This window comes from Charadrius vociferus, unplaced genomic scaffold (assembly GCF_000708025.1).
Source record: "Charadrius vociferus isolate BGI_N301 unplaced genomic scaffold, ASM70802v2 scaffold123, whole genome shotgun sequence".
Classification (NCBI taxonomy): Eukaryota; Metazoa; Chordata; class Aves; order Charadriiformes; family Charadriidae; genus Charadrius; species Charadrius vociferus.
In genome coordinates this window covers 792,887-809,484 of record NW_009647425.1, presented here as the reverse complement: position 1 = coordinate 809,484, position 16,598 = coordinate 792,887, and the positions used below count along the sequence as shown (strand labels likewise).

Sequence of the window (16,598 nt, the reverse complement as noted above, 5' to 3'; positions counted from 1 at the left end):
GCTGCTTAAGTGGTTTTGGTTCATTATGACAAAAGCAAGGGTATTTGCATTATCACTTCTTAATTGCTTTCCAAGTAATTTCAATGTTTACACTAAAGGATTTATTGAAAACTTCATGAGGTTATCAACATGTCAGGGAGCTTTTGTTCTGTTCCAGTAATGTAAAAATTGAAGGGTTCATTGTATAAGCTTCATTTGTAATGTGGGACGCTTACTGGTCCCATGAAACCATTATTAAGAGCAAACAAGCAAAAGCATGTCTTTCTGCACAGTTCTAGAGCATGAACCAAAAGCCATGGGTACAAACGATGAAGAGGAGGATGAGGGAGAACAGTTTGACTTTGACAGTGGAGACGAGATACCAGAAGCAGACAGGCAAGCCCCTGTGCCACCTCCTCCTGATCCTGGCAATAACATAGAGCACCAAGAGGCTAATGCTGCAGGTGAGTCAGCCCATCAGACTGTGCCTCTGCTAGGCTAAACAGGACTGATTAGAAGATGCCTTTTTTTGACAATGCGGTAAAAATACTTGTAAAAAGAGGTTTCCATGGAAATACCATACAAGTGTTTTGAATATTCCTGCTAGTTACACTCGTGGGAGATTTGACAAGGCAAATGACCATCACAGGTAATTCCTGTGAGGTTTCCCATCCAAGTGTGACATCCAAACCCCAATGGATTGGTCTCAGTCACAGTGCCATGCTACAGGAAAGCTTTATGCCCTTGCAGCTCTAATGGCATGTGGATGGCTCAAGATGAGCTGCAATTATAACTGCGCTTGATGGTTGCTGATCTTAAGATGACTTTTGTTCATCAACAGAAGCCTTATTTTATTAAACATTAAAACATTTGTTACAACCTGTGCTGATGTGTCGTCTGGAAATCACTGTATTCTGCTCAAAATGACAACAGCAGATTTTGATGACTGCTTACAAAAGGGAATTGGATCAGAGTAATTTTGCTCATGGCAATTAAAGATAGATAACTCTTCAGGTGAGTTTGCAGTTTGACAACCTGGAACTTAAACACCATCTTTCCCTGAAAATCTGGTGCTCGCTTACCCTTTTGTGAAGTTGTACTTACAAGTCAAAAACTTTTCATCGTTTGGGACGCAGTTCTGCACATTGCTTCAGAGGGGCCTTTGGTTCTGTTGTACCTCAGTTGTCTCAAGAAATACCAGGAACTTTGTGTAACAGGAAAAAATTTAATTTCAAAGAGGAAAACTGGGGAAACTTATTTTCTTTCCCCTTTTCTTAACAGAGCATTTTCAGGACTGTTCTTTGAGGAGCATCCATCCAGTGAACTTTTTCTCTTCTCATGGCTATTCCTAAAATGTTTCTTCTATGTGTGTTTAAGATCCAAATTAATCTAGAATCCAGATTTTAACCTTTAGTTTTTAAGGCTATTTTGAGCTGTGTGCTTATGACAAGCAGAAGAGGACCCTGGCTACTTGTCAGAAATCCTTCTATTCAGGATTTAGAATCCAGTTACTGGTTTTTCCATAGGGGTACTTGTAACCCAGCTTGTTTGCTACTGTTGCATTCCTCATCTGTAAAATGGGGAGGACAGTACTACTGTGTGGGCATTTTATGAGTCATAGATTGTAAGCAATTTGTATAGTAAGGATCATATCAGCGTTTAGGATATTTTCAAAGAGCAATATTAAGCAGCTTGAACAGGTGTGAAAAATAAAACCTTATTTTTTTGTTGATTTTTTTTCAACTGAAGGGGCTGATAACTTAGAAAACAGCGAGAAACTACAACCATCAGAACTTGCTGTGGAAGGCACTCCAGCCAAAGTAAATCCCTACTCAGTTATAAATATTTCACCAATCCAAGACAAGGATCCATCCTCATCACCAGAACCAAGTCCTCAGGATGAATGTGCAAGTCCAAACTTGTCTGGTGGATATTCTGTTCCTGTGCCCTGTGGCTATGCTGTGCCATCCAATTTACCTTTGATACTGCCAGCATACTCCAGTCCTGTCATAATACGCAGTGTTTCTGTAGATGAAGAAGGTACTGTATTTATGCATCTTACTGTATTTGAAGGGGAGTCTTTGTTTAATTTCAGGTACCTGTGCTGTTTTGTAAAAGCCTGTGTAGCACTCAGCCTGGATGTGTGTGGGAGATTTTATGTCCAAATAAAAAAAAACCTCTATCCTGCAGTGTGAATGAAAATGTCTGTCTTGTCAGACTTGGAATAAAAATGTCAGCATGTGGGGTATTTTGGGGGGTTTTGGGTTCTTTTTTTTTTTTTTTTTTTTTTTTAAAAGGTTCCTACAGGACTCTGCTTTCCATACTAGGATTGAGACACATAAGTAAAGATGCATAAGAAAAAACACGTGTACAAAGCTAGTTCTTTCCCAACCCTTCTTGAAGTTGGTGATGTTTGACTTTTGTATTGCTGGCACCGTATTATAACATACACTACAAGGGAGGACTCCTGTCTTATCTTGCCATTAAGAATGATTAATGCTAATTCCCTTTTAATGTCATGAAATAATTTCCAGAGTGATAGTTCAGTGTTCAAGTCAAATGGTTTCTTCTCATACCTTATCACGCTTTTTCTAGGTCCTGGCCAAGTTCCTGTCCCTTTTACCTTTTCAATATGCACTTCTGTTTGTTTGTTTACTTTCCAATCCTTGTGGATTTAGAGTTGCTGTGGGATTTTTTTTCCTTGATGATTTGAAGAATTCTATTTGTCCTTTAGTACAATTTTAAGACAGAAGAGGAAAATTGCAAGGGGAATAACCATGGATTATTACAGAAACGGGAACAATCCCCTGTTTTTTAACCAGAATTGGCAAAGCTGACAGCTTAATGTCAGGAGAGCGGGAGAAACAGAAGGCTCCCCATACCCTGTCTTTTTTTTCTTTCTTGTATTTTGAATGTATTATTCTTTAGCTAGGCAGCAATTCTACTGTAATTCCAAGTACGGTGATACTTTTTTTTTTTTTTCCCCCAGCCTTTGCTGTCTACCACCATTAGGAATATTGGCAAGTAAAAGCAAATGTGTTTGCATTGTTGTTATTACCTGTAGAGGAATATAGGTTTGAGAGATTAGACTTCGATGCGTCAGACATTGTAATTTCCTCTTAACAGCTCTTATACAAAATTGCGGTGTCTCTGAATTCTTTCATTTTCAAAAATGGATAGAGTGAAGAAACTTCTAAATTTTTTTAGATGTGTTCAAGATAAAAATATTGTATAAAAATACTGTTCATTACTAGCAATGAACTAGTAAAATCAATTTCTTATGCTAAAACATACCATTTGAGCCACAGTGACATTTTATTCCAAACATTTTGGTGATCATATTTTTTTTTTCTAATTAGCAGGTATGCAGTCAGCAACTGAAGAATGTCATTGTAATTCTGTGAACTCAGAGGACCCTCAAAATAGGTGATTGCCAGATCAGCATGTTTTAATGATGTGTAAAACCTTTATTCCTAAGAAAGCTTACATTTGATAAGTATTTTATTTTTCTTTTGTGACACTTTCATGTTTGTTTATTTTTGTTTTCTTAAGTCTGTAACTCTGGTTGTGTACCAAAATCAGCACTGATTGAGGTTTCACGTATAAATAACTGTGCTGTAACTCTATAAAAATTAAAGCTAGTTCCTTCAAAAATGTCATGCAATGTCAGCTATAACAGGCTGCTGAGATCTTGTATTATGTTTTCCAGCGGGCCCCCTGCCAATATGCCGTTAGATCAGCCATGGCCTTGGTAGCTGAGCCTTGAAAACCTCCAAGGATGGAGATGCTGCAGCTTTTCTGGGCAGTCTTCCCTGCTGTACTACCCTTTGGCAAATGTTTTTTCTCTGATATCCAAACCAAATCTTCCAATATACAGTTTGTTGACCATCCCTCCTTGTGTATCATCTGGTACTGAAAAAAAGCAGTCCCCAAGCCCCCAAAACAAACCTAAACGGAATAAAAAAACAACCCCAACTCTATCACCTCTGTAGCTCTCCTTCAGATAGTTGCAGCTGCTGCTGGATCACCCTGTAGCATCCTTTTCACCAGACTAAATAAGCTCTGCGTCTCCCACCTCTTTCCTTGTAGGCTGTGTGCTTTAGTCCCCAATTTCAATTTCTCCACATCTCTCCAGAGGTAGCTTCTCCAGATTTCCCCACAACTCTGTAGAAAGGGGGTGTTGAGAATCCAAAACTGGACATGCTGCTGCAGGTTCAGCTTCACCAGCACCAACCAGAGGAGGAAAACAGCTTTGTCAAACCCAACAGCTTCTGGTGTAGCCCAGAACATCTTTAAATTTCTTTACAATGAAAGAGCAGCTCTTACTTCACTGTTTTCTAAGAGAGAGTTTCCCGTGTTCGGGTAAAAGAACTCAAAAGCCAAATATTTCTTGAGATTGGAAGGGATGCGTTTTCAATTTCTTGACTAAAATTGTCAGACTGTTAAAGAGAATAGATTATTAATCTCCTTAATTACATACTGAAGCAGTGTTTTTGAGTAATCAGCAGTCTCGGGGCAAGAACTGGAAGGCAGCAAGATGTTTATTGTCTTGTCTTCACAGTTGTTTAAAAACATTGTGCACAGTTGTTTAGAAACATTGTGATGTAGCTTTTAATGCTTTTATTTTATGGCCTTTTTTCAAGTGAAGATAACCAGGCCAAGAAAGAGGATGATGCTCTGGCCAAGTGGGTTGCAGATCCTGCAAATACAGCATGGATGGAAAGTAAGTATCAGTGAGCACCGAAGTACAACTGTAGAAGGAGGTCAGTTTTAAGTTGTGATCAACCGTATGTGTGTATTTATATGCAAATATACATATATATATTACAGGAATGTCCATGTTCACTTTTACTGTATTTTTTCTGATATGTTCCAGAAACAATTTATACCAATTAAAACATTCAGCAGTAAAACAAAATTGTGTGTTTTATAATACAGTTACCATTCGACAGCCAGCTGAATATGAGGCTGCAGTGTACCCAGGTGGCCAAAAAGGCCAACAGCATCCTGGCCTGTATGAGGAATAGTGTGGTGAGCAGGACTAGGGAAGTGATTGTCCCCCTGTACTTGGCACTGGCTGCACCATTCACGGCTGCACCTCGAGTAAATTGTTCAGTTTTGGGCTCCTCACTGCAAGAAAGACATAGTGCTTGGAGTGTGTCCAGAGAAGGTCAACAAAGCTGGTGAAGAGTCTAGAGAACAAGTCTTATGAGGAGCAGCTGAGGGAACTGGGGTGGTTTAGCCTGGAGAAAAGGTGGCTCAGGGGAGACCTTCTTGCTCTCTACAGCTACCTGAAAGGAGGTTGGAGAGAAGCGGAAGTCAGTCTCTTCTCCCAAGTAACAAGTGATAGGACAAGATGAAACAGCCTCAAGTTGTGCCAGGGGAGATTTAGATTGGATATTAGGAAAAAATTTTTCACCAAAAGGGTTATCAAACATTGGAAGAGGCTGCCCAGGCAAGTGGTTGAATCGCCATCTCTCGAGGTATTTAAAAGACGGGTAGACATAGTGCTTAGGGACGTGGTTTAGTGCTGGTTTTGGCAGTGCCAGGTTGATGGTTGGACTCAATGGTCTTAAAGGTCCCTTCCAACCCAGATGATTCGATGATGTACTTTTCCATGGAGTGCTTTTTGGAGTCTATGGAATCGTTTGTCACTGTCTTAAGGAAATTGCTTGGCTCAATCAATATGTCTTCAGTGGAAATTTGTTCACGTTCAGAGTTTGCTCTATATATGTACCTGAAATTGTTCTTCTCATGCAGTAATTGGCAAATAAGTTCTTGGAGAAGGTGGAAGGGAAGGAATTGCCACTTTTTCTTAGTATGTGCCCTTGGCTCTTTGCTGGCAGCTGCATTTTAAGCAAGAACAGAGACCGTGGGGTTTGAGGACAGGTTATCCCGCCAGTTCCTAGCTGGCACTTGAAGTGACTGAAGAATGTGCATCCTCATTCTGCCTCTTAATGTACTACAATGGTCATTGCATTATTTAGTTTTGATTATCTTTAAAAAAAGTGTATTACAGTTTCTCTACAGCCATTTAGTAAGGCAATGAAGAGCCCTCGATAAGCACAGAACATACCATACTGCTGTAAAAAGGAGGGAGAAATGTTGGCTGTTGAAGTGGATTTCTGTTTTCAGGCTACCAAAGGTCATCAGAAACAATGCAGATAAAACTGTGAAATGTCACAAATACCTTATACTGGTTTTGTGCATTATTGCATTATTTGAATGATGATCGGATATACCAGCAAAATGCTAGTGGAGAATTAGTCATATCTCTGTTGTATTCATATGTCCCATTATAACCAAAATCCTTTAGAATACGATGGAGTATTTCAGTTAGAAGGGACCTACAATGATTATCTGGTCCAACTGCCTGACTAGTTCAGGGCTGAACAAAAGCTAAAGCATGTTATTAAGGGTATTGTCCAAATGCCCCTTAAACACTGTATGTTGGTGCCATTAAAATTTTAGGGGGTTTCTCATTTGTTTGTTTTGTTTTGTTTTGCTTTTAGACCCTGATGAAGTAATTTATGATGATGTGCCAAGAGAAAATTCAGACTCTGAACCAGGTTTGAGGTCTTTGTAATACCAACTATGTTGAAAGCAATGTAATATGGAATTATGTTCATGTATACTGAATAGATACGTTCATTAAGTACCTAAAATATATGTAAATGAAATTAACACTGTGTCAATAATCGGTAGGTCTTACAAAGTTTAGAATTAAACTAACTCTTGAAAGATTTTATCTTAGTAGGTCTCCTACACTGCTCTTCTCAGAAGATTAATTCTGTTTTATTCTATAGATACAGTCACAAATCCTTGAGTATTCTGTATATTAGAGAATTAGTTTTGGGTGTTGTAGCTATAGTGACCTAAACAAGGCAAAGTAGGTAGGAAAAGGGTGTTTTAAATTGTTAAATAATGTATGATAATGCATCATTGTCATGGTTATACAGAGAACTGCTTTATTCTTGAAAGTCCCCCTTCAACATAAAAATACCCAAAAGATGGAAGAGGAGATTCAGAGCGGCTGTTTACCTTCTTGACTGACTCTAGAGAAATGTTTTATTTCAGCTTTGGAGTGATCCAGCTCCTAATGGTGTGACCACATTTGGAAGGGACAGAATAGATTTTAAAGTAGTTGCTGGAGCCAAGATTTTACATTTACTGGGAATGGTGGAGCTAGGGCTCAACAAGTGTTCAAGGCCAGGCTGGATGGGGCTTTGAGCAACTTGGTCTAGTGGGAGGTGTCCCTGCCCATGGCAAGGGGGTTGGAACTAGATCATGTTTAAGGTCCCTTCCAACTCTAGCCATTCTATGATTCTAAGAAGCTTATGTCAATGAATTTTCACTGGGATTTGTTTTGCAGGTTTTGGCTATAGTGAAGACTGTGCTTAGAGCTTGGTTGCTACAAACTGATTTTGTGCTTGAGTGGATTGGCTTATTAGGAAGTTGGCATCTACTTGTCATGGCTTTCAGAGGGTGTAGGTGTTTGATACTGAAGTTGTTAATGATTCAAGAAAACACCTAAGCTTTCTTGTGTGAAAACCACATTTATCTTTAAAGCTGGAACGTTTTCATTTCTTGTCCGTAGTGGTGTTCAGGCAAGGTGTTTTACAAATTATTACTGAAATTTGTTTCATTTATTATTTGAAAGTGTTATGTTACATTTGTGGCTTGAGTGCTTTTTTTTTTTTACTGCCAGCTCCCTCAGCAGCCTGTGCTGCTCAGGAAACATGTACACCAAGGCCAAGAGGCTGAGCTGGGGAGGGATATGGGATGCGGAGCAAAGTTCTGCTGAGCACCTCAGTCAGAATTTTCAAGCTTAACCCAGAAGACATTAATTAAAATTTTGGCTTTAAGCTTGTCCCCAAAGCCATTGAAAGAGTCTGAGAAAATGGGTAGCGAGGGAATTTTAATCTTTGTATATTCATGATCTTGATGATTATTAATTGTGTATTTTTTCAGGGAGACAAAACTATTCCAAAAGGTTGCAGCCAGAGCTCAATCTATATTAGCACATGGACACGATACGTCTTAACAAATCACTGGGTAAATCCTGCCCCAATACTGGCATTGCAAAAGTCATAGACTTTTAATAAGTCTTGACTTATTTTGACTTACTATGATGATTCCCTTAAATTATTCGTTGTGCTAGATAAGCACTAAAATGTCTTCTTCAGTAGGTATACTTTTTAGACAGTCTTGATACACATGGAGGTTTAAAAAAAGTTCTTAAAAGCTGATTCTTCCAAATTAGAGGAGATTCCTCTGTGTTAATTATAAATAATTTAATTAATGCTAATATTAAAATAATATTATTGGTCAAAATGTAATTTTTAAATCACAGAATCCAGGGGTTAGATGGATGTGTAAAATATGTCAGGTTTTCTTTTGAGTTTTTATTTTTTCTCAATTTAAATAAAACGTCAATCTTAAAATGAAAGCATAACTTTTTCTTTACTGAATTTAATATGAGACAGTTTTAAATGCTGCGTTACAACCTCTGACAATAGGGATCCCTGGCAGAAGTGTCCACACTACTTGCAATGACAAATGTTGCTGCATGTAGAGTGCCTGATAAGTAATTGGCACTAAAAATTTTCCGTTTTGATTTTGGTTAGTTTATCGTACTTGACATCTGTGCCAACAAAAGGACCAGTGTCTTTAACAGGTGATACTTTGGTCAGCCTTTGCAATATAGCTTTCTATATCTTGAAAAGGTTAACACTTCAAGCTCTTAGACTAGATTCTGGGCAAGGTAACCTGCAGATATTCCTAGTGACTGGTGGAGTTGCGAGAATGACAAGTGATAAAATAACATAGGGTGACATGTTTCTTGGTCTGATTTGTTCTGCTTGAAGTAGTGACATTTTCATTTCAGTCTTGCAGTGTTTTAACACTTCTCATTTGAGCTGATGGTGAAGATGTTCCTAGGGACAAATGGCAAGCTTGCAAATGGGAGGGTGCTGCTTCTCAGTGCAGGCGTGTGTTCACAGCTACAGTTTGAACTTCCTTTCATTTTTTTTTTTTTTTTTTTCTAAAACACATTGTGAGATTTGGACATAACAGTGTACTTTGAGTAGGCATGTTTGTAAAAAGATCATGATGTGTATCCATAACACTGTCATCTTTTAGTACCCTCTTTCAACAAAGACAACACACTTTGGCTCTTTGAATATTGGATTTAATTTACATTTTAAAATGTGTGTACAAAAGTCTGTAGTTCTTTATAGTACATCCTGAACAAGTTTTTTGGTGTTTAAACAAATGGAAATTTCAGTGTAGCTTTTTTGTGTTTTGGTTTAATTCTTGCAGAGGAAATGATTTATGATGATGTTGAAAATGGTGATGATGGTGGAAACAGCTCGCTGGAATATGGGTGGAGTTCAAGTGAGTTTGAAAGCTATGAAGAACAGAGTGATTCCGAGTGTAAAAATGGAATTCCCAGCTCCTTTTTGCGAGGCAACCACAAGAGACATGTATGTATCCCACAGTACTGCTCAGTCATTGAGGTTACCCTGATTTCCATCACTTGCTGACACACACCTGTATTTCCCGTCTCAATCCAGTTTCAAATGCCAACAGCATCTTTTTAAAGGAGATGTGAATCAGTGTGGGAGTGACAGTCCACAGCAAAATGTAACAGCATAAAGAAAAAATGAAAATATTAAACAAACTCATTGAACAGAGTTTGGATAAAAGTGGATAAAAGTGAAATTAAAAATTAGATTTTTTTTTTGCTTGTGGGCAATTCCTCACCTTTTCTTCTTTTGCAGCTGCTGGATTAGTGTAAGTGGTAAATGAGTGTGGAAAATAATGTGAAGAGCAAATGGGGGTAAGCCTGGTAAGACTTGTAGTTTTGGGGATCCTTCAGGTGTGCAAGTCACAAAACTGTTCACTCGTGTTCCCTGCCTTTCTGTCTTAGATCTGTATCCCTTTGGTTGTTTGAAGGTGACTGATCTTAAAAAAAGCCTGAAAATAAAAGGTTTTTGTGATCAGAGAGAAGTCTGTACCTTTTATTAAGGAGAGAAGAGATTCAAGTGATCCATCTGTGACACATCTCTGGTCTATATCTTTGGCTACATCCATCCTGCAGGAGGCAGGAAGATGCTGATGGCATGGGTGCCTGCCCTTGCTGCATCTTTCTGATTGCACGTCGGGAGGAGCCCAGACTCCCGTGGTCTTGGAGCTGCTTTGCTTCTCTGCTTCTACCCTTGTGCCTCTTCTGTGAGGGGGAAGTCTTCCCTGGGACCTGGGCAGCCTCCTGCCGCCAGTTCCCTGCTCTGAGCACTTGGAGGACAGGGATGTAGGGCACAGTGGGGATAGGTAAGGTCGGGCTCAGTGCCTGGAGTCACTGCAAAATCCTCGGGGTCCTCCAGTGTGTGCTGGCCAGGAACAGAAACCCAAGAGCCTCTTCCCAGCTGCGCACTGTTGGCTGCTCCAGCACCCCATGCCTGGAGGATGTCAGCACAGCGGCCAGGGTGTTCTTCCATGGGACCCTTATTTTCATTCTGCAGATTTCTTATCTTGATGAGAATAAAAGCCCCACTGTCTGTGTTTACTCTCCAGTACACATTATCTGCTCTCCCCCTACCTCCATCCTTGCTGCCCACCCTTTGGAAATCAGGGAGTGAGCAATTAACTGCAGGACTTGAGCCCACCCAAATCAGCACTTTGTAAGCTCAGTGCTCATCATTTGGTTTTGTTTTTGTTTTGTGCTGACTAGAATAAGATATTGCAGTTGTTTCTTTCTGGGGAGTTTTTTAACTAGACTGAATAAAACTGATTTTGTTTGTTTTTTTTTAATACCTTTAGAAGAGACTAGGAAATGACTTTGCATGTGAGTGTGTAAGTCTTAACATGGCTGCTGGTTTGTTCTTTAATTTTTAATTTTTTTCATCTTTTCCTGTTATCTGTAGCTTCAGCTTTGGCCATAGTCATAGGAATCTATTTACACATGTGCGCAAAGCAAGGTTTAAAGCCATTTTTTTGAACACTTACAAGTATACTTTGATCTGTGACAGGAAACTGTTGGCAGGGAGTTGGGAGTGATGGTGCCAGGATCGGGCACAGAGTGTCTGAGCAAAAGACTGAGGAGTGGTGGGAAGAGAGAAGTGTGCTCAGGGGTACTGCTCTGCAGCTGGCGTTTTCAGGCCTGTGACAAAAGGTGTTGAGGATCGCCTTGTGAGGATGGGGATGAAGAGCCTAGGAACATTTTAGTTGGTGGATGGAGAAGTCACAGGGGCTGCTTCACCTGGATGGATTACTGGGAGGTGGAGAAGTCAGCAAACTAGAGAAGGGGTTTGACAGAGAATGAGGAAATACCAAAATTTTAGAATTGCTGAAATTAAAACAAAACAAAAACCAACCAAAAAACCCCACCAAAACTCAACACCAAAACACCCAAACCCAAAACAAAAAACCCCCAACCCTCCCTGCACTGGTACTTTAACACAGGCAGAAACCACTCCACTTTATACCTCTTCTCTGTATCCATTCCTTGCACTAACTCTCACTTCTCGTCAGGTCTTGTGACGGATGTTACAGTGTTTTCCCAGCACATCTTCTATAGCCTTTCAGAGCCCATGAGAGGCTTACCTTGCTTATTATTTTTAGTGTCTGTTGAAAAATATGGGAAGGTTGGAGGTGGGATTTTTAATTTGAAGTACTGGTATGACTTCTCTCAAAGTCACTTTTTTTGTTATGACTCTTGATCATTTTTATGTATCTATTTATTTTAAGATGGGAAGGTTTTTGTGCTATTAAATATTTCTATTGTGTGAACCAGACACTGTTCTTAATTATACTGCTGTAATGCCAGAATCATCATGTTGGAGGTAATTGTGCCCTGACCTAGCCTAGTGGAGCTAAATGCTGGACCTGTCCCTTTGTTTTCAACTCAGCAGGCCTTCTCTTTCCTGATGCTTTCATCACTTGCCAAATAAATCTGTTGCCATCAGGCTGAGGGTTTTTTCCATTGGACTTCTATTATAGGGTGCACTAAATAGTTTCTTTTTTTTTTTTCTGGTTATACTTTAACCTTTTTTATCTGGCTTTCTCAAAATGTTTAGCAAATGTTAATTAGTATTGCAGAACATTTCTCTGAGATAGTTTCCTTACCTTGAAAATGGATATATTAATGTACGAGGTGGTTACACCCATCGTCATACAATGTGATAGATGCCCGTGGAAATTACAAGACTGTGCATCCTCCCCTGTTAGTGTCTCCTTACCCAACTCACTGGCGCTGTTGATCTCTGTCTTCTCAGGTGCCAGCAACCTCTACAGGTTCTTCAGTCTTCCGATTCACTGTTTTGAAGGATTGTCAGAAATATACCTGCTAGGGTTTGTGCTCCAACGAACGATGCTCATGGTTAAAGCTGATGCGTTGTTTCCATACAGTTTATAAAAGATGTGCACAATATAGTTAATACAGAGTTTGCTTAACCTAAGTGACTTTGGCCCTCTCTTTACGTGGTTGCCGGTGTAGCAGAAAGGTGCCTGGCTGAGTTTCAGCGAGTTCAGCAATCCATTTGTCAGGTTGGAGTTTCCCTAAACGATAATTTTCCCTCAGTTGTCTATGTACCAGTAGGCAGATGGGACAACATTCATGATATATGCGAGTGCTTTAGCATAAAGTTTGCACTACAGGCTTTTTGAAAAGATTGTGTCTTTTTATACACTGTAGCTTTCTCATGACCTAACGCGTTTAAAGGAGCATTATGAAAAAATGATGAAAGATTTGATGGCAAACACTGTGGGAGCAGTAGAGATACAGCAACTAAAGCAAAAACATGAGCTGAAGGTAGTGTAGTTAATTTTTGTAACTAGCTACGTTTAAATGATTGCTTTTCCAACACAGACAATGTTGTCTTTTAATAACAACTTAAAAAAATGGACAATAATTTGTATGAAATGAATTCTAAACGTGCTGGGTTATTATTACGCAGTTTGTCTTAAAAGTACTTTGTCAAGGATCTTTTCTCATGCTTGCTTTTAACGGTAACAGTTTCAGAAGATGAGATAGAAGATGAGATAGGGCATTGTCCTTCCCTGCTGACTGCTGCGCTAATCCCCAAGTGAGCCGGGTGTACAGCCCCGCTGCTGCGGTGGGGTGAGCCTGACCCTGGCTCGCCAGCCCCGCAGGATCAGACTGGGGGGAGTCAGGATCTCCCTGCTCTCCACTCTGAATGGAGCCACTGTGAAAAGGCTGGGTTTCTGCTAAAAGCTTCGGCTCAAACCGAGAGATTGCCTGATTGCAGCAAGACAGCTTTGTTTGTGTTCTGATGTCGCTGATGATGTCAGCACAGCTCTGGCAGTAGTAGGAATTTTTTGCCGTGGTGACATTTTGGTAAAGCAAAAGTACAAAGCAGGTTTGTTTTTTTTTTAATAAACATTTCCTAGCAAAACAGTACTTTTTCTTTTTTTAATGAAATTTTTTTTTGCTGTAGTAGTGTACTATAAAATTATGCAATTTAAAATGAAATCAACTTAATTCATCACTCAAATTATTAGTTGTAACATTTTCTGCAAAACAGTATAGTTAATATAGAACTGAGTCTAGGGGATTATCTTTAGGTCAGAAATACTTTGGCAGATTTAGTGGGACATTGGAAGATGGACAAGAATCCTGGCTGTTAATGATGTTTGTAGTATTTATTTGTTATACAATGTAAAGCCAAGCATTTGAGACTATTTTGAGTTCAGATGTTTGATGCAGAAGTATTCTTAAGCATTCCTTTTTTTTTATTTTAGGCTTGAAAACAATATTGCCATGAAGTAAGCCCCTTTCTCCAGGTTTGATTTTATTAAGAAAAAGTACAGGTGCTCAGATCTGAGTTTTGATGGATCTGTGTGCTTACGAGATATACCTTTGACTTGGGGCTATATTTATAGTCTAAACTACTTCTTTTTAAAGAGGTTTGATCAAAAATACTCTGCATGGTATGCTCAAATGTGTTCCTGTTATTCACTGAACATGTAGACTGTGTTTTTTATCTTACAGATGCAAAAGCTTATGAGAGCTGCTAGAGAAGGTACCAAAGATGGGCTTGAAAAGACAAAAGCAGCTGTGAAAAAGGGTCGTTCTTTCATTAGAACAAAATCTTTTATTTCTCAAGGTATGTGCCAATTTTACTGTGTTTGTTTGCTATTCTCTCTAGTCATTTCTGACTAGAAATGAGAAAGGAAGTGAATGGCCTAGCAGGTTTTTGTACTGGGAGCGGAGTCCTGGATGCATGAAATCAGCTTTATATCAGTAAAGTACGGTAGAACGTTCAGTTCAAATGACAGTATGGGCAGTACCTCTTGAGTAGTTTTTGGTTTGGAGCGAGAACCTGAGTGGCCTGAGAAACCTGAGGACCACAGAGAAGGGTCCATTTAAAAACAACAACAAAAAACCCCCACCAAACAGTGTGATAAATGCTATCTAGGTATTGGTATGTGGGAGTATGGGAATTATGTTAAGGTACTAAGTCTGTACCAGTTCCCTTCATCAAGTAACTCCTGAATGTCAGAAAAGTCTGCTGTTTATGACATGGTTTTCAATGGAGCGATAGTTGACTATTTAAAAAGTTTGTTGTGGTCAAGGGATAACACTTTCCGTGTTTAAGAGTAGAAGTAGGGCAAGAGACTGCTCTGCTTTATCACAGTTTGGTAATTTTTTGATGAAAGCTGAGCTTGGATTGGGAGAACAGAAAATGGTCTGAAATCAAAAAGCTAAAAGTATTTGTGTTCTTTCTGTAGTTAAGAACAAACGTCAGCCCTCTGTCATGAGCCTCAGCAGCAGCAGTCCACAGCTAATTTTTGCAAGAGGCAGGGGGTAGTAACTGAATACAAATGTTACAAATGTGTGTGATAAGTCTGAGAGGTAGTATGTCTTTCTGCTCAAGTTTCTGCCCAAATAATTGAATGGTTGTAACTTCAGAGGTTATAAAACTACAATTTTAGGGGAAGCTAAAATCAGAAGACTGGACCAAGATAATTTTAGTGAGCAAGCTAACATAAAGCTGCATCCTATCTGTAAGGACCAGGACACATCTTGCATCCCTGTTATGGCCTCTAAATGCCGCTGAACTTACCAAATTCATAGACAGAAAATATAAAGTTATTTGCACAAACTTTAGTGATCAAAAATGTATCCTCAATTTCTTGCTGTTGCACAGGAGAAAATGATCTGCTTCAGCAGGGCAGTGTTACAGTGGGCCTGGCATTCCTCCTTATATTTCTAGATGTTATTTAGCAGACACAGGATGTCTGTGGATGGTTTAATCCCTTAGCCACTTACCAAATCAGCAGAGAGCTCGTGACAAATTTGTTGAATAAATGACTGAATTCCTCCCAGCCAACAGATCTGCTTCCCTTACTTCCCCTTTTGTTCTAAGACACAGTTTCTCATACTGTTACTTCTTTCTCTCTCCTTTGCTCATGTCTGTTGTTTTGGCTGGCTGCGTACTGCCACCTATCACTGCACTTTGGTAGTGCTTTTTGCAAAAAGTTAATATGCAGGGAGCAGTGCTGAATGCCTTACTCTCATTTCTGACGAACGCCAACATTTTGGTACATTTGGCTACTTATTTAATTCAGTTATGGAAGGGCGTATGGGATTTTTAAAGCTGGATCATACTATGGATGTGCCTAATTTCTTCTCGAAGGTCGGTTATTTCAAAACTGCCGGCCCTGGAGCTGCAATGATTTAACCCTGGTTGTCATGTCCTGCAGTCTGTACAGCCCTGATCTCCTGGCTGTGAAGAGGGAGTAGAGGTCAAGCAAAAGATGCATAGGCTTTCTCCTGCTGTGTGGATTTTAGGATTTTGAGATACCTTTGAAAGATGGTCTGTATTAGTGTGCCTATCGGTGGTGGTATTTATGTGATTTAGAATCACAGAATCATAAAATTGCTGAGGTTGGAAGGGACCTTTAAGATCATCAAGTCCAACCATTAACCTACCCTGACAAAACCACCTCTAAAGCATGTCCTCAAGTACCACATCTACCCTTTTTTTTAAACACCTCCAGGGATGGCGAATCCACCACCTCCCTGGGCAGCCTATTCCAATGTTTGGAAACTTTCAGTGAAAAAATGTTTCCTAGTATCTAATCCAAACCTTGCCTTGCATAACTTGAACCCATTTCCTCTCGTCCTATCACTTGTCACCAGGGAGAGAAGAGGTCAGCCCCCACCTCTCTACAATCTCCTTTCAGGTAGTTGTAGGGAGTGATAAGGTCCCCCCTCAGCCTCCTCTTCTCCAGGCTAAACAACCCCAGTTGCCTCAGTCGTTCCTCATAAGACTTGTCCTCCAGACCCCTCAGCAGCTTGGTAGCCCTTCTCAGCACATGCTCCAACATCTCAGTGTCCTTCTTGTAGTGAGGGGCCCAAAACTGAACACAGTACTCGAGGTGGGGCCTCACCAGTGATTAGTTCAGGGGCATTATCATTTCCCTAGTCCTGCTCACCACACTATTCCTGATACAGGCTAGGATGCCGTTGTCCTTCTTGGCCACCTGGGCACACTGCTGGCTCATATTCAGCCAGCCGTCCACCAACACCCCCAGGTCCTTTTCTGCCGGGCAGCTTTTGAGGCACTCTGACCCAAGCCTGGAGCGCTGCATGG

General features: G+C 40.0%; 1 protein-coding gene across 1 annotated transcript in view; it reads left to right on the top strand.

The window, feature by feature from the left end:
• The first annotated feature begins 256 nt into the window (after nucleotides 1-256).
• Nucleotides 257-16,598, top strand: part of ARHGEF10 (Rho guanine nucleotide exchange factor (GEF) 10) — an 83,562-nt gene continuing 67,220 nt past the window's right edge. Inside the window, exons 1-8 of the mRNA XM_009880531.1 lie at nucleotides 257-443; nucleotides 1,729-2,019; nucleotides 3,342-3,405; nucleotides 4,623-4,702; nucleotides 6,492-6,548; nucleotides 9,301-9,464; nucleotides 12,674-12,790; nucleotides 13,991-14,105. Of these exons, the coding sequence (XP_009878833.1) occupies nucleotides 257-443; nucleotides 1,729-2,019; nucleotides 3,342-3,405; nucleotides 4,623-4,702; nucleotides 6,492-6,548; nucleotides 9,301-9,464; nucleotides 12,674-12,790; nucleotides 13,991-14,105 (1,075 nt within the window). The remainder of the gene's footprint in view (nucleotides 444-1,728; nucleotides 2,020-3,341; nucleotides 3,406-4,622; nucleotides 4,703-6,491; nucleotides 6,549-9,300; nucleotides 9,465-12,673; nucleotides 12,791-13,990; nucleotides 14,106-16,598) is intronic.